This window comes from Acipenser ruthenus, chromosome 5, assembly GCF_902713425.1.
Source record: "Acipenser ruthenus chromosome 5, fAciRut3.2 maternal haplotype, whole genome shotgun sequence".
In the NCBI taxonomy this organism is placed as follows: Eukaryota; Metazoa; Chordata; class Actinopteri; order Acipenseriformes; family Acipenseridae; genus Acipenser; species Acipenser ruthenus.
Genome location: NC_081193.1, coordinates 7,317,435 through 7,339,674, shown reverse-complemented (window position 1 = coordinate 7,339,674; position 22,240 = coordinate 7,317,435). Strand labels below are relative to the sequence as shown.

Genomic DNA, 22,240 nt, shown 5'->3' with positions numbered 1-22,240 from the left:
GTTAAATCGATCAATTAGATCTCTGTATTCCCAGCAATAGCACATACGCAATGCTGGGTGCATTAAGTTTATGTTATTACTGTAAAGTGAATCGATAGCGTGATAAGAATCCAAGGCTATAAGTAAATGGTGCAGTATGAAGCAAGAGTTTTTTTTTTTTTTCTTAAAGTAATTCAAAGAACATTAACAACCTTTCAGAACAATTAACTAACAGTTCACTGTAAACCAAAAAAAAAAACCACCACATTATTCTTCAAGAAATCATAAATGGTAAAACATTAATAAAAACGATTGAAAACCAAAATGCGAAATGTATCTTGTAGTAAAAACAAACTGTAAAAGCTAAAATCTTGCCTAAGAAAACCATCACTGCTATACAAAGCAACAGTATTAAAAAGATAAACCACCCCCTCCAGATACCAAACGCTGCTTTGGAATACTGTTAACTGACAGGTAATGAACCAAAGAGCCCTTGTGAACATTTCACAAGAGAGGGATGCCAGGAAAACCTTTAGTCTCGTTAAATGGCTAAGACTGACCCGCTGCATTGTGAGTGCTGATCGGTTTTATAGCTGCTCTCAAAACAAACCTTGCGTCGCAGTAAGTTGCTGCGCCGTTGGCGAGGTCTCTCTGTTTGTGGGGGTCGTCCGACTCGTCCTCTGCCAGCTCGGGTCCGAGGGCCAGCTTCTGCCACTCCTTACGCCTGTCATGAGGAGCCCTGGGCACTTTCTCAGGCTCCTGAGGACGATCTATGTTTTTCAGCTAAGGAAGAAAATGCAAGAAGACAACTGATATTTTGTTTACTACAGGCACTACAGCTTAATATGCTTTTTATTGAAACCGGTTGTCTTCTCTGGACTAAGCGCTAACGTGATTAGATGTCAGGAGACAGGTTAAGCACAAGTAATTCATGTCCATGGAATTTTGGTTGGTGTGTTGTATTGACTGTGTTTGCACATTTATTTTTTGAGAGGCTTATGACCTCACTCAAATAAGCCCCGTGTATAGACAACATGATTCTTTGGATTTGATTTATTAATGTAATGTATATTGTATAAAGACACCGTGACACCATTGTATAAGGACACTGTGTTAATCGGATGCCATTTCTATTCATGTCAGTTCATTTTCATTCCATTCATCATGCCTATTGCCTATCACTAAACATTTCTGGTATATAATGGTGAAACACTAATAGACAATAAATACCAATGAAGGATACTTTAACAAGACAAAACAGATATTTATTGTTACATGAAAAGATATTAATTAAGTTCAGGATTGAGAAGGCAATATGAGTATCTAGTTTCCTGTGGGATTTTGCTTGTATCATTTCATTTTATTTATTTTTTTCCCCATAAATTTCAATATTTGTCACCTGGTGACATTCTAAAAAATCATAGTAAAACACACATTAAAATACATATAGCTAAACTAACAAAATAATTCCAGTAAATTTAATCTGTGTTACCATCACATCGTAAATATCACATTTTCCTATTGGAAAGAGGCACTCATTATGTAAAAAGTGCATTTGATTTTTTTTTTTTTTGCTTCTGGGAGTTTAGGAGTCCTTGTGGGGGAAAAACAATTCTGAAAACTTATACAACAACTCTTCCTGAGCACATTTAAAAATATATATATATTTCTCCAGAAAAAAAAAAAACTAAACAAAAAAATCAAACACACATACTAAATGTTTTCATTGTATTTTAGTTAATTGTCAAAAGAACTCCTAGAAGCTAGATGCATTGGCTCAAATTTGAGTACCAAGCACCACTTTTTCCAGGTCAGATGTGTTTTCAATGTCGACTTTGTTCCTTTGTGCAACTTTACGAAGTGTTCAATAAATCAAATGAACCTTTACCTTAATGTGTGGTTTTTCATTTAGGAAAATCTGAGACCTATGCAATGATGGCAATGCATTAGGTACGATTTACTGGAAATATTTTGTTAGTGCCATATACTTTAAAAGGGAAAGCGATTTTAGCCATAAAACTGTATCTGTTTTTTTGCACATCTACTTGTAGAATTCAGATTATCTGGCAATATTAGCAAGAAAATGTAATAAGACAAATGAACGTTCTCCTGTTTCACCACTTTTGTGTTTTTATAAACATTAAGGAGTTTCTATAGTTTTATTAACCCAGTTTACTGCATCAAACATACCTGACCAGGATGGCCTAAAAACCTACAGGTCTGAGATAATCTGCTGGAATCCTGTAACTACAAAACAAATGGGCTTGTCATGACACAAACAGCATCTCTTATTACAAGGGCCAGTGTCCCAAATCTGAGACCTGATTTATCATTGTAATTATTCTAAAGTAATAAGCATCATGTATGAGATTATCATTTACAGTGTTTGGAATATTTCTATACATTATACAAAAATCTTATAGTTTCAAAAATGTACCAATTATTTATTATTATAAATATTATTATTACTATTGAATGCACTTCAAAATACAGGTACATTCGGAACATGGGAAATGTGTTAAAATAATTCTAATTAATTAAGCATGGTTTCACTGGATGCATGAACCAGTCATAAACTAATAAGATGCAATATAAAATACAAGTGAACGATTAAATACATTAAACATGTATTCCTATAAATAATCCTGTGTCTTCATGATAATGTATGGGATGACTTAATGTTAGGTTTGGAATTTCAATAAGAATTCATCACATACTCATGCGCTATATAGAAACTTAATAATACAGCTTCTTTAAATGCGTTCCCATTCCATGTAGTTAAAATACCTGCAATTTACTACAATCATCGTCATCATCAACATCATTGTCATCCTCAACATCAACACTTATTTCAACATACCAAAACATACAAAAAACAACACAGAACACTGAACATCAAATGGCACAAACAGTACATGATACAGTAAAAGGAAAGAAGATACTGTTCACAGTATTTCAATTGATTTTTAGCTGAAGGGGTGCTGAGAGGCTTAAAATAGCACTGCAAAAGAAACAAAAATTGCAAATAACTGCAAAAAAACAACAACAGAAACAAACTCCATAACACTGTTTAATTTAATTGAAAATAAATACATGTACAGCTCTGGCTGCCAAAGGTTTTGCATTACCCTATAGAATTAACACATTTTGCTTCATAACGTTGAATGAAACCTGCTGAATAATGTTAAGTTAACATATTGAATCACATACTGCTTTTTGTAGTTTTTCATATAGGCTAGTTAACGAAAAACAGAAAAAAAAAAGGAAAACTGGACATGAAATACTGTACTACTATTATGGCTTCCGGTAGACTTCTGTCATGTTATTTTGTAGTTTATTTGATTTGACAAAAGATCTAAATTATGTTCATAAATATATATATATATATATATATATATATATATATATATATATATATATATATATATATATATATATATATATTAATTAATTATGTCTCAATCCTAAAATTTTAGGTGATGTAAAACCTTTGGCCATAGCTGTATATTGACATATTGTGTGTGTGTGTGTGTGTGTGTGTGTGTGTGTGTGTGTGTGTGTGTGTGTGTGTGTGTGAAAATCCTCTTCCTGTAAGGTGCAGTAATTATAGTAACCACAACTTATTTTAATATTGTACAGTACATTGTATATGATAAATGCTTGCACCCTGACTTTATATTGTTTGCATGCAAAAGTTGAATGAATGGAGAAAATACAGTACTTTTACTGAATAGAAAATGGACTACATATAAAAAATGGACTTTCTAATGATAAAAATATAAAACACAAAAAGAAATCAATTACAATTAAGCCATGGTGTTAATTTAAATGTATACCATTAAATTCATGGGGCTATTTCCTGTGTTAATGCCGTCTGTGCTGTAATGTTAGAAATTATGACTCAGCCATCTCCTCAGTGAGAAAATACAGCTGTTACCTTCTCAGAGTGATAATTGGATTTCTTTTCTACTCCACAACCATTATAAAATGTTAAGAAACAGCTTTTTATCTGGTAAGAGCACTGGCAAATTACATTCTTCATACCACTAAACTGATTTCCCCCCACTCCGCCAAGTAACGTTCACTAAGAGCACATTAAAAAACTACTGTAAATGGTTGAAGACTGTTTTATAAAATGGCTATTATCTATATTTCAAATGTCCATTAGACCAACATTATTATTATTATTATTTTTTTAAATCAAACTTTAGTAAGCAAACAATGTCCTTAAAGTGGCATTTTAAGGGCCTTCAGTTTAGAGGCAGTGGGAAAGATCCCATCTTAGTACTTGGTATAACAGATAACATCGGGGTTCTAGGTCAGATGACTGATGTATGTGTGTGCAAAAAATTGATTTGATTGGTGTGTCAGGTATTGGTTGCATATTCCCAAACGAGATGTGAACAACAAGCTGGTTCAACACCCATAAATCCAGTAATGCAGGAATGGTGAGTGCCTTGTGGTGCTCATGTACCAAAATCACTCCATGCACTATTACTATGATTAAATCTGACCTCTTTGACGTTGTAGTTAAAAACTAAACCAGGCACTAATATTTATTTTATGCATACATAATATTGATTTTATGTTTTTAGTTTTTAAACCTCAAAGTTAAAAAATACAGGAAGTCAATTTAAATGCCTCCCAAGATGATATTTATCAATTTTCTTAGAAAGTGTGTGCCAAGGTAAAGTTTGTTCTTTTTTGGCTGCTGCTCTGTATGTTTGTTTAATTTATGCAACAGTAACATATTGTATTCAATTATACAATTCACGCCTGGGGCTATTGAGCACACCAAGCACATTTGCTGGATTTGATGGCTGGATTAGCACAAGCACTCTTCAAGCACAGCAATCTGGCTGGTAAAAAAACAAGTTGGTGGGGTCAAAAACAGAACCGGTTTAAAGACTGCATAATAACAAAGTTGTCTTTGGTTTCCATTTTTCATTATTAAAACCCTAGAGGAAGCCGCACACACTTTTCAAATTCAAATTGAGGATTAGCTGGTGTTAGTTTGTATAAACACTGTAGTGTAAATCAACCAGGAGCAAACTTGTCTATGGGCTGCAAGCTGAAAGCACCATGTGCTACCTACCTCCAGCACGGTGTGTGTGAGCTCTGTGGTGACACAGAGAAAGCCTTCAGGTGAGACATGAAACGGAGGTTCCAGCTGCTTAAAAGTCAAAGATATTATAGAACTCAAAAGGAGAGCCTGTGGTGCCCAGGCAAATTCACCCAAATGATAACACACTTGATCTTTGGGTAATGCATAATAAATATATATACATTATATATATATATATATATATATATATATATATATATATATATATATATATATATATATATATATAATGCATTATATGTAGCAATATGTTTGATTGTGTTATCTCTACCTGGATTTATCGTATGAAAATCATTAGAACATTGACCAATGCACCCTCCAGCAGCAGTGCTGGTGGTTCCCAAAATAGCCACACATTTCTAAGCATCTTGTTTTTTTTTTGTTATTTTTTTTTGTAGGAGGTACCGATCTGGATATGCAAATAATTTCGATACAACAAATCCTGGAGGAGTGCTCCAAAGATAGATTGAAGAATGTTTTTTTAATTTCATTCCACAGCTAATTTTTGACCCAGAATGTGTGAATACACATATTGAATAGGTTTCTTGTAAACACTGAAACGTGTTCTGTAACCTTAAACACATTCTTCCAATTGGAGAAAGAACCTACAAGTCACGTGTTCCTCTACTCTATTTTTATTCCCGTCTCGCTCTCAATCTAGTTATTGCCACACTACATTATGTCTCATTGCTTTATTTCTACTCCTATGTCACACCTGGTTTTCTTCTTATTTATTGATCCTCTTTCATGTCTGTTTCAGTTTTATTTCACACTGAGCCTCTCCCTGAACCCTCTTCAACGTCTATCCGCTTCTTTTATGGAAGCCTTTTGCAGCTGGTGAGTGCACTGCTACAGTAGCTACCATGGTTACAGGGTTATGATAACTGACTATAGTGACTCCAAGTCAAAGGAGAGGTGAATTATCCGGAAGGCAGTGTCTGCTGTAGAGGGGTTTATTGCTAAAATGAAGGAAAAAGCTGGTTCTTGTAAGAAGGCTTAGAAATCCAAGATTCAAATCTTACTAACAGTCTACCATACAGTAGATTAACCATGTGACGTGCCTAAATAAATAAATAAATAAATAAATAAATAAATAAATAAATAAAACATTTAACCCCCCTTCAAACCCCCCCCCCCCACCAAATTATAGACTTTAAAAATTATTTTTTAATGTTTCCATTTCCCTCCATCTTTAATGTATAAGCATATTTATATAGATTTCATGCAATTAACATATCTTCCTTGAAATACTCTCCGCACATCATGCTCTGTCTTTCCCAGTGGGCTACTGTAACTACAGAAGCCAATAATAGGAGCCCTGATTAGTCATAATCACACACAATTCTCATTACTAAAAAAATAACTGGACCATCTATTTTATTTCTCTCAGAAACTAATAATACTGCCTACATCTCATGGTCACCAACTACACTGGCTAATTTTAACAAAAGCCAGAGAGGGGAAAATAATCTATGTAGATATCAAATGAGAGCGTCTGCTTGCTGTTTAAACTGAGCGCGTCTGCTGTAGAATATCTATAAACAGAGCACACACGGGGCATCACCCTATGAATGTGCAAATTGTGTTTTCTAATAAAGAACATAATGACACCAGCTGTTCCAGAATGACACTGTTTTCTAATATGAATCAAATCTTTGTTTGCCCCATCTCATTTATTACGAACAGCAAGTCATCTGAATCAAAGGCACCCAAGGCAGACTGACTCTTGGCACATTCTCTGCAGTGCAATGTAGAGGCAGCTACAGATAACAATGCATCTTCCTGGCAAATGCCACTTTTATTCGGATGTGACTAGTGAATCTATCACTTGTGCTGCAATAAGTATTATACACATCTGGTATTTTGTCATTTTCATTTAATAAAATGTAGCAAAAAAACTATTACTTTTTTGTGTTTGTCATCGTGACGTTGAGTGCCGGGTAAAAAAGACTTTTATCATTGAAATATAACTGTATTCACAATAAAATAAAAACTGTAGACAGATATTCCCAGACAGAGAAATGACTGCTGGCAAGTGTGATACCGCAGTATTTCCCAAACAAATTCATTATTTTCAAAATACATCAAAACTAATGAACTCTGTGAGTATGTTTAAGCAGGTTTGAAGAACCCCATAAGTGAAAAGTGAAACTATTTCTAAATCAAAAAGTCCAAAGGGGCTGTTTAGACTGCAAACCATATTCTGCCTGCCAACCATATTTTCCACATAACTATCACACAACATACTCTACGGTTGTGAGTTCATTCAGAAACCTGTGCTTCTAAGCTTTTTCAAGATCATGTTGTATTATTATTAAATAAGAATTCTTAAAGTGTATTTACAAAATATATCGTAGTATCCATGTAGCACTATTTTATGTGCAGAGTCAGAATCTAAGGGAGAGGATTCATTCTGAGCTTGGTAGTTTGCTGTTTTTATTTCTGCGAGCGTTCAAGGTTTACTTTCAAACAAATAATGCATTTTTGTACTGTGAGACGTCTCTGCTCTCTTTATTATTATCTACCAGTTGTGCACAGCTGTCAATAAGCTTTACATTAATCTGCTAGGGCAATCAAAAACAAATCTAGAAAGATATAATTCTGTAGGACTGACTGAAGTCCTGTCTTTAACTGGTTTCATAGAGGACCAGCAGTCAAATAAACGTTTAAAAAGCAGAGTACATGTTCTGTAAAACAGTTAACTGTTAATCACCATCTGAATAAGGCTGTGGGGAAAAATTCCACCCCACAATATGGGCCTTAAGTGGCTGTACTATTCTTAACCATGCAGACTTTCTATTACCAGTGTGCGCAAAGCCGAATTACGCACCATACCAAATCTGAAGTACTGTATTTGACAGAATCACACTATCTCCAAACCCAAACTGAATCCTGAATATTGGAGTTCATGAACACCTAATTTTCATACAAAGCAAATACAGGTTTGGCATGCGTGCACTGTACAACATACACTAATTGATATTTTGCTTCAAACAGGAGCAAATACAGAAATCAAATCTAAAAATGTATTGAAAAAAAATCACTTCAAATAACAAATTGCATGTTTACTTTCTCCTTAATTTATTTCAAAGAAATAAGATTAGGCATGATGGAGGATCTCCACGTGCACACACTGACGCAGACACACACATGCACACCCACTCACAGAGAAAGACACATTACCTTCTGCTTTCGTTTCTCTTTCCTCTTGTCCTCTGTATCTTGCAACATCTTCTCCCTCCACAGATCGAAGAAATAAGAAGGGTTTGTGTAGAACTTCAAACCCTCCTTGCCATCATCCCTGAAGATGAACAACATTTAGAAGTATATAAAGGGCATCAATGAAATGCTCACTGACATACCTGTAAGCTGTCCCTTTTTTGACAGCCTGTGGCAGTGTGGCAGGGAAAGCCCTGTCAGTGCACTTGTGTATGTGTTGGTGTGGGGGATAATGGGTTGGCAGGAAAGGGGTTCAATTTCTCCCTGTCAAAACACATGGTAATGTGGCTGTAGCCTTGAATTGAATAAGTGATTAAATGATTAATTATGGCTCCAGCCACAAGTGTGTAAATAGGGTGATCATGGGAGTTGGAAGGAGTGATTCGAGTTGATGTTGGTGAGAGGAGGAGGTGTTTTGTCTTCCGTGCTGTCCCATCCCATCTGTTTGTTTACATTGCCGCGTGTGTTTCGTAGACCTTTTATTTTGCCCCTTGTGTCGTTTTATTTTTGTAATGTGTTTTGTTCTGTTTAATGTCCAGTGTTTTGTTTGTTATTATTAAATATGCGTACTAGTGCTTCACTGCAACTTCTGTGTCTAAGTCTCCCTTCCTTGTCGAAAAAGCATTGCCAGTGACGCTGTCCTGCCACACAACCATTCACAAATGTACTTATTATTTGCAGGTAGTCTATGGGAGCAGTCAATATAACAAACTTTTCAGCTATTTAGAGCTAATCTTAGACATTTCCTTGATAATGGTGCAAATATTGTTTTTTTCATATGCAATGATTTGCCATAAGTATGATATTTTGAAATGCATCACATTCAAAGCAAAATGAAAGTCTATACAGCGATGAATCTAAATTATTTTTTGATGGGGTTATAGTTATACTGCAGCTAAATTTGGAAACGTTCCTACCAGCCTGGTAAACACATGGTTTAGGTATAAAATTCACAATGCACAAAATAGAAAGACTGTTATTTTAAACATAAATGATCAGACAGTCCATTTACTACCCAATAGGTTAAATACACAAACAGTCTACTAAGGCCTTACATAACACTTACAGAAATTCACTGACTGATTTCAATACAAACAACTTGACTTAAATGTCATTAGTGTATAAGACATGCCTCCAATGGTCAAGGAGAAGTGCACAGCGTGGGGGTCTGTATGCTTAAAACACCTGGCATGACCCTGTGAACATGCAACGTCATTAACAAGCTGATACCATAAACCAGGGGTTTTCAACCGGGGGTACACGTACCCCTGGGGGTACTTCTAAGGGTCATAGGGGGTACGCAGAAATACACAAATATACGATTGTAAGTCGCCCTGGATAAGGGCGTCTGCTAAGAAATAAATAATAATAATAATAAAATATAATAATATTAGAAATATAATATATAGTATTATATAGTATCCCTAAATCACTGTGCATAAATATTACATTTGTGTTTACAGCTCAAAGCGAGGTGCAGATAAATTAAAAAAACACAGAATATATCATGTCAGTACTTACGCATGCATGATTTCGATTGAGTGGACAGGATTTCCATTAGGGTGGGTGTAGCAGGCATCTGGCGATTGTGCCTATGGAGAGCGCTCTGTGCTGCTCATGAACTTTGCTGTTTTCAATTTGTTGTATAATTGAAAACTAATTATTATCAATATTATTTAGTCATTTAGCAGACGCTTTTATCCAAAGCGACTTACAGAGACTTGGGGGTGAACAGAGACTTGGGGGTAATAAGCCTCTTTCTTTAACCACTGGACCACCAACCCTCCTAATCAGTGAAGCGCAATATTTCAGAATTTTTATAAGTACAGTATAAATGCTCTGGTAAATATAATTATTAATCATAATACTCATACTTTGACGTTTTTTGTTTTATTTATTAGGCGCTGCTGCATTTTAGTAACAGCAATAGCGTCTGGTTGAATTTGTTTTCGGTGTTTGATGAAATGGATACCTTGCTTACTTGCAAAACAAAGGAAGAAAGCACAGGAGTCTACAGAGAATGCAAAGCGACAGAAAGTTATATTGAATCCCTTTGGATCATTTTTATGTTGGCTTTAATAAAAACGTGTATCATTGTTAGTAGTTATTATAGTTATCTTGAGGTAAATATTTTGAATGGCACATAATTATGCGGATATTTACAGTGCACACTATTTTGTATTATTTATACTAACTTTGCCGAATAGAAAGCAAATATGACTGTTTCCAAAGAGATTACTAAATACTTGTCTTTTAATTCTGTGCATCCAAATACTTGTAATTAAATGTTTTAAGAATTAAGCCTAATGTTTGTTATTCTGTCCTAATCCTGCAGTTTGTCACCCAAACTGTTGTGACATAAATTATTTATTAAATAAAACGGGAAGAAAAAGAAATGTGTTCATCAGATTATTGTCCATTTTATTACAACTGTTGTGCCATTCAGTAAAGCGAAAATTGTAAAGGGGTACTTGAGCTGAAACCTCCAGACAGAAAGGGTACAGTTTCAAAAAAAAGTTGAAAACCCCTGCCGTAAACAATTACCACTTCAGAGTCACTGTGACAATTGACTCAATTATATTTCTCCACACTAAGCAGCACTTATTCATCAAGAAACTGAAGGGATTAGGAAAATAAACTTCTTTAGAAAAAATACAAACTTGAAAAAGTGCTTGACTTTACTCAATAGATCATGGCAGCTCCCTTGGCACTAATGGGATTACAATAATGAACAGAGTCACCGGTATCCTCTCAGTTGACTAGGCCGAGGGTGAACAACTTCTCACACAATTATGTGTTGTACCTCCAGGTTACGGCTGAGATTATTAGCTGGGCTGTGCTCAGATATAGAAAAACCTAAAAACTGTGTACTACATACAGACAATTTTGCTTGCCGTAGGCAAAATTAAAATCTATAAATGTATACTGTCAATAATATTGTGGCGACTAAAATTGAACACTTAGGGCCTGATTTTCCACCGTAGGAAAATTGCCCATGTAATACATTTATTATGGTGAGGGCAATTTGCCCATCGGGGAAAATATAGGCCTTAATCTTCAATCCTAGCCATACTCACAAAAAGACTTCTAATTACACTTGATCAAGAATAACTGAGTACACAGATGCTACCCTCCTCACCCCCTAATTCATCCATCCACTGTACACATCAAGATACATTTCTAAATGACACACAAACATAGGTTTATATTTCCTGCTAACCTGTAAGGAGTTAGTATGTTGAGTGGTGGGGGCTGCTCACACAGGTCGTATGTTTCTTGCAGTGGAATAGGCAATGTCCTGCGGTCAAAGAGCTGCTGGTCTTGGATAGTGGAGCTTTTGAAGGCTTTTCTCATGGTGATATCCTGCAGGGAAACTTAAAAAAAAAAAAAAAAAAATGCAAAATGTAATTTAATGCTTCACAACCAAACAAAATGAACACAAAATGATATGTTGTTGAGAGTTTACTAACTAGATAGCACATACATGCCAACAGTCCCTATATGGTCAGGACAGTACCAATTTGCTGGCAAAAGTCCCGTGTCCCAATGCATAGGAAGAAAGCCCTAATATTTACCCATAGAAAAAAAATAATTTATTCCGCACAGTACTGTTAGTGAAAACCCCACACTGTGCTCTTCGTGCGGCTGACACATCTGCTGATCACTAACTTATACAAAGGTAAGAACGCTTCATTATGTCTGTTTTTACTGTCATGGTGTTTGTGTCGTGTTGAGTTGGGGGGGGGATACATCTATTATATGATAATGAGTGTTTTTTTGCATATGACTCCTCCCATGTGTATGATGTGTATTACCCACAACCCCCCGGAGACGAGTGTCCCGCTGAACAGTTTTCAAATGTTGGCAAGTATGGATAGCAGGAAAACATTGCTAGTATTTAGTAACCACCTTTTTAGACACATTTGAGGACATGCTACTTTGTCATTTTTTGCAGCATATTAACTGGCATCTAACTCTTATTTTTTTGCTCTTATTAGGACTGAAGTCATTGTATTTTGTATCTTGCTTTTAATTGTACTGTAATTCTTGATTTGGATTTTTTGTATACAGCTTTAAGTCGCCCTGGGTAAGGGCGTCTGCTAGGAAATAAATAAATAAATAAATAAATAAATAAATAAATAAATAATGATTTAAATTCTCCCAAAAACCAATTTCTACACAATCACACACCGTGCTACTCCTAAGTATTTATCTGTTTTCTTTTATTATGGGTGTGTTTCTAAATTAATATATATTACAGCTCCCTTTGATGCAATACCAAGCATCACCTTCAAAAGCCACCATTAACTGAAACAGCTTCCAATGTGAAACAAATACTAACTAAATTACTTACACATTATGAAGACACATTTGTCTTGTCAAAATTACAGACTTTTTTTTTTTGCCATGGGAAAAATCCAAACACCAAGGTTGTCCCTACATTGAAAAAGGTTGTGAACCACTGCTCTAATGTATCAGACCACGATACAATATGTATTATGATACATGTGATTTCAGGGAAATAACTATTTAAATGATATATATATAGCCTCATTGTCTCTTTAGTCTTTAAGCATTAGTGAAACATTTGTTTTCTGTCTTTTCTCACAAAAGAAGTAGATAATCAACATGTTGGCTACAAAGCGACTGAGATGTTTGGCAGCATTTTAAATAGTTTCTGCTGAGGACACCCTTCTAATTTAAAATGTCATCTAGATTTATGTCAGCTAAAAACTAAAGTTAGAACTCAGTCCACTGTCAGCCCCCAAAAAACATATGCACAGTGATAGTTTGGTGTGCTGGTTTATTGTAGCCTGTTACTTACATATGACTCTATGGATAATTTTAATACATGCTGAGTAAATTAAGCTACCGTAATAAAAAAAAACTGACCTGCTCATAGAAGCATCTAAATTTAAAGCATCTTCCAGATATTTGCACCAAGACTCAAAGCTGTGGGTCCCTTTGAATCCAGGTGCTTAGTCAGCACGGTCTTCCTCAAATTACTATCAAGTTAGTCCACACAGTGTCCCTCTTGCTTGTTTTGCAGCTTTGCCCAGTTACTGCCTTTTCGTTTCACAATGGTTTATTTTATTTTCTTGCCATACTTTTGCATTTGGTTGTTTTAGTCTGTTTAGCATCATTTTTATTTATTTTTTATTTGGTCTAAATTAGGTTTACACAGAGTAATTTAATAGACACAACAGAATCAGCAACTTTTTTCTTCTTTTTTTAACTCAAAAACCATCCAGACTTAGTTTTTCATTTCTTAGGATGCATTTTTTCTTAACAAAGGTTTAAGTTAGGGTATGCAAGCTAGTAGTAGCAACAGCACCTTTCATCAACAACCCGTTATAGAAACCTGAAAAGAAAGCAGCCCTGGACATGTTTTGTATGTACCATTATATCAGAAAGGTGTCCTGAGAAATCTGAACGCTCTGCAACAAGTTCATAGTGAAGATCATCAATTAAATCATTAGGTTATTATCATACTCCTGGTTCCCTGAAATAGAAATGTAACCATTACCTAATGGGTGTTTAGCTCCTAAAGACCATGAAACCTGAATATTACATACCAAAGCTGCTCGGCCGAGTCTGTGGCCCGCCGCCGAGGGTGTAAAAGGTCTACGCGCTGTTGCATCGTCAACATTTTTAACCTTCTTTGGCTCACATACAGGTTGACCTGTCTGAGGTCGAGGATCGGTCTGAGGCCGCCATCCCGCTTGGGCACTAGGAAGTACCTGGAGTAGAACCCTGCTTCCAACTGGAGGGGGTATATGCACATAGCCAATTTTTGCCAGCAGAGCTGCTACCTCCTGAGACACCATCGCATCGTCCTGTGGGTCCGTGACTGATGTTACATTCATGTCCCAAAAGGGAGGGGGACCATGCTTGAACTGCAGTGAGTAGCCGGTCTGAACGGTAGAAGCACCCAGATGTCCGTGGTGCACTGACACCAATACTCCAGATGGTGCCCTAAAAAGGGGCCCTGGGCCTGGCAGCAAACTCCCAGGGCTGCTGCAAGGCTTGTGGCTTGGCTTGTTCTGAACACTACCTCTGACAGCAGGCACAGCCGGCTGTGCTGCTCTTTGAGGCTGCTGGGGCCTAGGCGCCAGTTTGTCACTGGTTTGCACACTGGGGGTGGTCGCTTGGGAAGCAAGAGAACCAGCTCCTTTGTTTATTCCCGCACGCGGTGAGAGCGCTGCAGCATCTCATCCACCGCAGGACCAACAGTATGCCCGGGTGTAATAGGGGCATCCAGCAGCGGTGCTTTGTCTCCGTCAGGCACGCGTGCCTGGGAAAGCCAAAGCTGCCTGCGTGCAGCTATCAGCGCAGCCAGGTTTCTACCTACAGCCTGCCCACTGAGCTTTGACACACGGAACAGGTTCTTATTGACCCGGGTGCTTTTTATCAGCTGTTGTGGTGAGGGCCTGAGGTTGTCAGAGAGGGACCTCAGCAAATAGGACTGGTAGGCTACCAGAATACTATTATAGTTGCCCAGCCATGCATGCTTGAGGATCACTTCGACACCTGGCACTGCTTGTTGGTGCAGATAGCGTCCTTAGACAGGAGCGCTAAATTAGGCACCTGTACCAAAGCGGCAATTGAAGTCTCCACCAGCGGAAATTGGGCCAGGCCCAGCTTCTCCGCATCATTCACCTTATATAGGGTGTCCATCGACCGGGAAACAGCAGGAGTTGCAGCCGGGTGGCATCCCCAAACGACGGCGAGCTAGCCTCCCCATGCGACGGCAAGCTGGCCTCCCCAGGCGACGGCGAGCAGGCCTCCCCAGGCGATGCAGGCTTGGCAGCCCTAGGTGGTGCAGGCTTGGGTAGGAGTTGATCCTTGGGAGGTAGCTACAGCTCCACTGGTGGTGGAGGCAGGAGCAGCAGGTAGTCTACCTCTAGCGGTGGAGGTGGGAGCAGCAGCTAGTCTCCCTCTAGCGGTGGAGGCGGGAGCATCAGGCAGTCTCCTATCTCTGAAAACTGGTGTGGCTCTCCCTTGGTCACCGGAGACTGGTGCAGCTCTCCCTCGGTCACTGGAGACTGGTGTGGCCAAGTAGTTGATTACCTACTGGGGACGCTGGGTGGTGTTGCTGTTTCCAGGCTTCCCATTGCTCCCCATCTCTGGCCCATAGCAGGTTGACCACCATTGGGAGGGCCTCCTCAAAGTTTCCCTTAGGGTCCATCAGCCAGTCCAAGATCCCCCTTGAGGGCATTGAACGCTCATGCTTCCCCCTGATGGGTGCTGGACACTCGTGCTCCTCCCTCATGAGCGCTGGAGTTTTGTAAATTCTACCTCCTTCTCACTCCCATTCTCCACTCTGAACACCAACCCAGAGAGAGTGATTCGTGCATCTATATATACACACAGCTGTGCCAGGATTCAATTACTAATTAATCCATTCACTTGAACTATCCCAGCACATGAACTAATTTGTGCAATCCCTGTGCCCACATACCAATACACATTTTATCTGCACGTGAAGTGATTGTGCAATCCCCGTGGCTAAATGCACATACAGTGCCTTGCGAAAGTATTCGGCCCCCTTGAACTTTGCGACCTTTTGCCACATTTCAGGCTTCAAACATAAAGATATGAAACTGTAATTTTTTGTGAAGAATCAACAACAAGTGGGACACAATCATGAAGTGGAACAAAATTTATTGGATATTTCAAACTTTTTTAACAAATAAAAAACTGAAAAATTGGGCGTGCAAAATTATTCAGCCCCTTTACTTTCAGTGCAGCAAACTCTCTCCAGAAGTTCAGTGAGGATCTCTGAATGATCCAATGTTGACCTAAATGACTAATGATTATTATTATTATTTATTTCTTAGCAGAATGACTAATGATGATAAATAGAATCCACCTGTGTGTAATCAAGTCTCCGTATAAATGCACCTGCACTGTGATAGTCTCAGAGGTCCGTTTAAAGCGCAGAGAGCATCATGAAGAACAAGGAACACACCAGGCAGGTCCGAAATACTGTTGTGGAGAAGTTTAAAGCCGGATTTGGATACAAAAAGATTTCCCAAGCTTTAAACATCCCAAGGAGCACTGTGCAAGCGATAATATTGAAATGGAAGGAGTATCAGACCACTGCAAATCTACCAAGACCTGGCCGTCCCTCTAAACTTTCAGATCATACAAGGAGAAGACTGATCAGAGATGCAGCCAAGAGGCCCATGATCACTCTGGATGAACTGCAGAGATCTACAGCTGAGGTGGGAGACTCAACACAACAATCAGTCGTATACTGCACAAATCTGGCCTTTATGGAAGAGTGGCAAGAAGAAAGCCATTTCTTAAAGATATCCATAAAAAGTGTCGTTTACAGTTTGCCACAAGCCACCTGGGAGACACACCAAACATGTGGAAGAAGGTGCTCTGGTCAGATGAAACCAAAATCGAACTTTTTGGCAACAATGCAAAACGTTATGTTTGGCGTAAAAGCAACACAGCTCATCACCCTGAACACACCATCCCCACTGTCAAACATGGTGGTGGCAGCATCATGGTTTGGGCCTGCTTTTCTTCAGCAGGGACAGGGAAGATGGTTAAAATTGATGGGAAGATGGATGGAGCCAAATACAGGACCATTCCGGAAGAAAACCTGATGGAGTCTGCAAAAGACCTGAGACTGGGACGGAGATTTGTCTTCCAACAAGACAATGATCCAAAACATAAAGCAAAATCTACAATGGAATGGTTCACAAATAAACATATCCAGGTGTTAGAATGGCCAAGTCAAAGTCCAGACCTGAATCCAATCGAGAATCTGTGGAAAGAACTGAAAACTGCTGTTCACAAATGCTCTCCATCCAACCTCACTGAGCTCGAGCTGTTTTGCAAGGAGGAATGGGCAAAAATTTCAGTCTCTCGATGTGCAAAACTGATAGAGACATACCCCAAGCGACTTACAGCTGTAATCGCAGCAAAAGGTGGCGCTACAAAGTATTAACTTAAGGGGGCTGAATAATTTTGCACGCCCAATTTTTCAGTTTTTTATTTGTTAAAAAAGTTTGAAATATCCAATAAATTTCGTTCCACTTCATGATTGTGTCCCACTTGTTGTTGATTCTTCACAAAAAATTACAGTTTCATATCTTTATGTTTGAAGCCTGAAATGTGGCAAAAGGTCGCAAAGTTCAAGGGGGCCGAATACTTTCGCAAGGCACTGTATATATTAGAAGTGAGGATTAAACAAAGCAAAATACAGCGCTGAATTGCCTGTTATCATTATTATTTATTGTGTTTGTCATAATTTGTGTCATCAGACTTAAAAATAAAACATCATTGCACCTGGATTATCGTTGTCTGTCTGTTTATTGATCACTGCAGCACTCCTGCACCTGCACACTGTTAACCACTTTGCCACAGTCCTTCATTCAGCAAATATTGAAGCTGCACAGCTTTTATAGCTGTCTTCGTCTGATGTACTGCATTAATCTGTGACAGAAGTATAAACCAGGCATTAGAGTTTCTGAAACAGCATGTTGTAAAGAAAGCCTCTGTAAGTCGGTTAACTTCTGTTCTCTGATGCATTTGTTCTACTGTCTTTACAGAAAACAGCTCACTCACATTTTTTTTTGTATTTTAGCTGTCACACAGCTATCTCATTTGCTGTCCTACATAGCTACACGTAAATGCTGCGTTCATACGCAATCAAACAATTTACAGATATTTGCAGATTTGTATTTTCATTGCATTTTTTAAAGGAAATAAAGGAAGAGCCTAATTAAATGTGTTTTTACATCCATTTCCTAGATTTCACTGACTATTCAAATTCACAATTTTCACGATCACATTGACCTCCATGACAACATTGTAGCCTTAGTAATGGGTCATTCGTTTTTCAGAAAATAAAGATATTGCATATTGGCTGAGCAAAAATGGTTTTCAGTCAGAGTGAAAAATAAATCTAATCAGTCACGCCCTGCAAGAATACCTAAAAGCCCAAAGGACATTGTTTTCTTCTCAGAGGAGTGATTGAGTGGTTTTAAAATCCAGACCCTTTGCTCAAGAAGGCTGTAGCAAGTTTCCTCACATGACCATCCTTACTGTATCCATGATTTGCTTTGCTGTTCATTGTTTGAGAGCAAAAACATCCTTGCCTGCAGCTCCACAGTCATATTATCTTATATTTCATCTCTTCTACAGTCATAAGAAATGTAATAACAACACACTTACAACTCATTATTAACTTGAGCAACCCAACATAATCTATTAGATATACACAGTATTCTTTCTAATTTAGAAGGTGTCAGCACTTGTGTTGAATAAAATCTGCATGCCTGTGCAGCGTGTCAACACCCACTGCTCTATGTCTGCGCCATTATTATGCAGTGACGACCCACACACGTAACACTTCCCACTGTTACAGTAGCCAATTACCCTGTGACACTGACAACGCATGAATAGTCTTTGTTGTTAGATATCTTGGAAAAACTACAGTGGTGGCGAGAATTACAGTGGTTCAGGATGTCTAGCAGGTACAATGTCATTTTTATTGCCATCATAGCACTTTTTTCTACATTTGCTGCCATCCCATGAACATCTAAGGTCACCAACGGGTAAAATGTTAACACACTTAAACTGCAAGATCAGTTCTGTGTGTGGAATGAGTATCAGGAAGACTTCTCAAACACAGCCCCTTTTCAGTGCTCATTTTCCTCTGTTAAAATACTTCAACTTAAAAAATTGTTGAGTGCTAATATTTTGGGATTCTGACTAAAACACTTCCATCGTGTGCAATATCAAAAGAATCAGTAAGGTGAGGCCCATTGGTCCATTTGTTGTGGATTGATCTATTTCATATATATATATATATATATATATATATATATATATATATATATATATATATATATATATATATATATATATATATTTTACAGCCATCACCGGACTCAGCAACTTAACTTTGCAATTCAGTTTTTAAGATAGTTTCAGACTTGGTTTAATCGCATATTTGATTATAATTATAAGCGGCAATGTCTACCCTAAAGAGCTGCTGAAAGTTCATTTGCACTGGAGACCCTGTGGTATGAAGAAATACTTCAGTGAATGTATACCAACACTAATGACTTGTAGGTGAGCTGGATAGCTCTTTAATGGGAATTTAATACTTTGAAAAATTTAAAACACTTATACATTATTGATGTACAAATTGATCATGTAAATTACATCAAAGGCAAAACTATTTTTCATATGAGCAGTTGGTATACCCATAAGCTGAGGGAAGTATTGAAGACACTACTGCTTTTTCTCCTGCCTTACACTTAAGGCTTAATTGGTGCATTTTTTTCTCCACATAGATGCAAGAACCCAATGCATTGTGGTTATCTCACTAAAAAGGCAGTAGCAACTGTTCTGTAAATCAGAACTTTATTTTGCCTATTGTAAGAAAGACAAAATATGTACTTTGTAGAAGAAGACTTTTAAAGAAGTTCTAGTTTTTTAGGGAAAAACTTCCATGGAATGAGATAAAATCAGTGGGGGTGGCCAATTACCACTTCATATCTAATTCATCAAACAGCTCTAATGCTGCCTAAATATAGACATACCAAAGAGACACAGTACTCAACTGTGGTGTACTGTCAACAGCTCTCTTGATCTTTTGTAGCAATCACAATGGCTGTGTTCACAGTAGCACATTATTTTTCCCATTTGTTTTTTTGGTTTAAAGTGGAACTGTCCCATATGCTTGTGTAACATAGGATTTATTTGCTTTTTTCACAATGATTTTCAATGACATACCAATATATGACTCCGGGGCAGCAGTGTGGAGTAGTGGTTAGGGCTCTGGACTCTTGACCGGAGGGTTGTGGGTTCAATCCCCAGTGGAGGACACTGCTGTTGTACCCTTGAGCAAGGTACTTTACCTAGATTGCTCCAGTAAAAACCCAACTGTATAAATGGGTAATTGTATGTAAAAATAATGTGATATCTGTATAATGTGAAATAATGTATAATGTGATATCTTGTAACAATTGTAAGTCGCCCTGGATAAGGGCGTCTGCTAAGAAATAAATAATAATAATAATAATAATAATAACCATTTACACAAGATGTTTCTTGTTCATTTTTCTGTTTGTTTACATTCCCTAAAGCTAGTAGCTCTGATGTACTGTAGCTCAGGGAAGCAAAGCAAAATGTTAACAGAAAATACCACCAAAACTGGTCTGCACCACGGGTTACACAATTGAATATTTGCATATCCCTACCAGGCTGCTCCATTTATGAGCAGGTGCCATGACAACTAGAATGATTAGCCCTTCCTTTCATAACTGTTCTATGCTTGGTTCTTTAGAGTAAATGGGTGACCTTTGAAAACACCATCACTGTAATCTCGTGGGTGTATAATTAGTGTTCTGCATTTTCAGTTTTTAGCTTTAAAAAAAAATTCAGAGTTTATTTTACACATATTAAATTAGGGATAAAATCGGTAAAAAAAAAAAAAATTAATTGAAACATCTGTGAAAATTGGGGGGAAAAATCTCAGTATACACACATATACATGTGGAATATAATGTGAAGCAGTTCTGGTTTCTCATTATGTTTAACGTCCCTAGCATGTATGATGAAGCAGAACCTGTGCACGTCACAGCCACATTTTCCCAAGTTAGCCGGTTCTTTGCAAACATTTGGGCAATCGCTGTGCTGACAGAAATAATATCTGCAGAAGGTATGAACATGACATCAGCACAAAACAAGCCAGGTTTATTCACCTTGAAATCATAAAATGGACAGAACTGGACAGTGCAAGCCATCGGGAGACGCGTCAAATCACACTGGATATTTCAATGCGTTCCATAAGTTTACCAACTAAATCATCCCCATTTTCTGTCAAATATTTACGATTAAGATTGTCGGCTTTAGGCAGTGTTTTAGCTGATGGACAGACAGTACTGTCACACGAAGTCACCAATACACACCTCTCTGCAATAAACAGAGGCTGTCCAGCAAAGCACAGAGCTCTGACAAACTCATTAACACAATCATTCTGCGCTTTTATTAAAGCGTGTGTAAAAGCCGTATAAATGGATTGCTTGTCTCTCAGTTCACTTTCTTGTTTTAATTTAATGTGTTGCTTATTTTTCAGTATGTTCTTTTGCAGTATGTTCCTCTGCCTCATCTGACCCACGTCTGATATTTCTGCTTTTTGTATACTTCGAAATATTCATTTTCTTTCTGTATTCATAAACTGATTTACGTTTTCTCCCCAATACTCACTAAAAATATTATATTTTCGTGAAAGTATTTCAATTTAGTTTTTTATCAAGCTAGCATTTACCACGCCCAGCAATTGCCACAATAATCACACTTTGATTGGCCAACATAAAACAGGTGATAATGTGCTTGGGAACAGAGAACCACGTTCACAAAGTGCTTTACAGAGGTAGACTGTGAACTGTGCATTATATGTAGCATCACTTACAATAGGACATTGATTTAACATCTCATCTGTAGGAGAGATTAAGTGGAGGTTAAGTGACTTACTCAGGGTCACACAGTGAGTCAGTCAGTGGCAGAGGCGGGATTTGAACCGGTGACCGTCAGTGGCAGAGGCGGACTTTAACCACTGGACCACACTGCCTCCTATGTATGTATGTATGTATGTAGATATAGATATAGCAAAAGTTATCAACCTAATTTTCAATAGCTAGATCAGAATATATGAAAGTGGAACTGGTTTAGTGAAAAAAATGTAATACAATGCATCTGGCCAGGATATCAACTTGAGATCATTAGCCTTTAGCCTGTAGTGGCTAATAACAAACACCTTAGGAAGCGCTACAGACAGTACTATATTGAAGAGAATCACAGGAGATCTGATTGTAAACTATGCAGGTCTTATGAAAGTCTGATCTCAAAAGATCTCAGAATCTATAAACTGCAATTGCCCTGTTG

General features: G+C 37.7%; 1 protein-coding gene across 4 annotated transcripts in view; it reads right to left on the bottom strand.

Moving 5' to 3' along the window:
• Positions 1 to 22,240, bottom strand: part of LOC117403404 (actin-binding protein WASF1-like) — a 78,453-nt gene that overhangs the window by 5,503 nt on the left and 50,710 nt on the right. The window contains exons 4-8 of one of the 4 annotated variants that reach the window (XM_059023581.1): positions 11,544 to 11,697; positions 8,288 to 8,405; positions 5,075 to 5,152; positions 2,170 to 2,226; positions 590 to 762 (exon numbers count right to left, since the gene is read on the bottom strand). In XM_059023581.1, coding sequence (XP_058879564.1) covers positions 590 to 762; positions 2,170 to 2,226; positions 5,075 to 5,152; positions 8,288 to 8,405; positions 11,544 to 11,697 — 580 coding nt within the window. The remainder of the gene's footprint in view (positions 1 to 589; positions 763 to 2,169; positions 2,227 to 5,074; positions 5,153 to 8,287; positions 8,406 to 11,543; positions 11,698 to 22,240) is intronic. The other 3 variants (XM_059023582.1, XM_059023583.1, XM_034005527.3) reach the window with 3 other exon arrangements.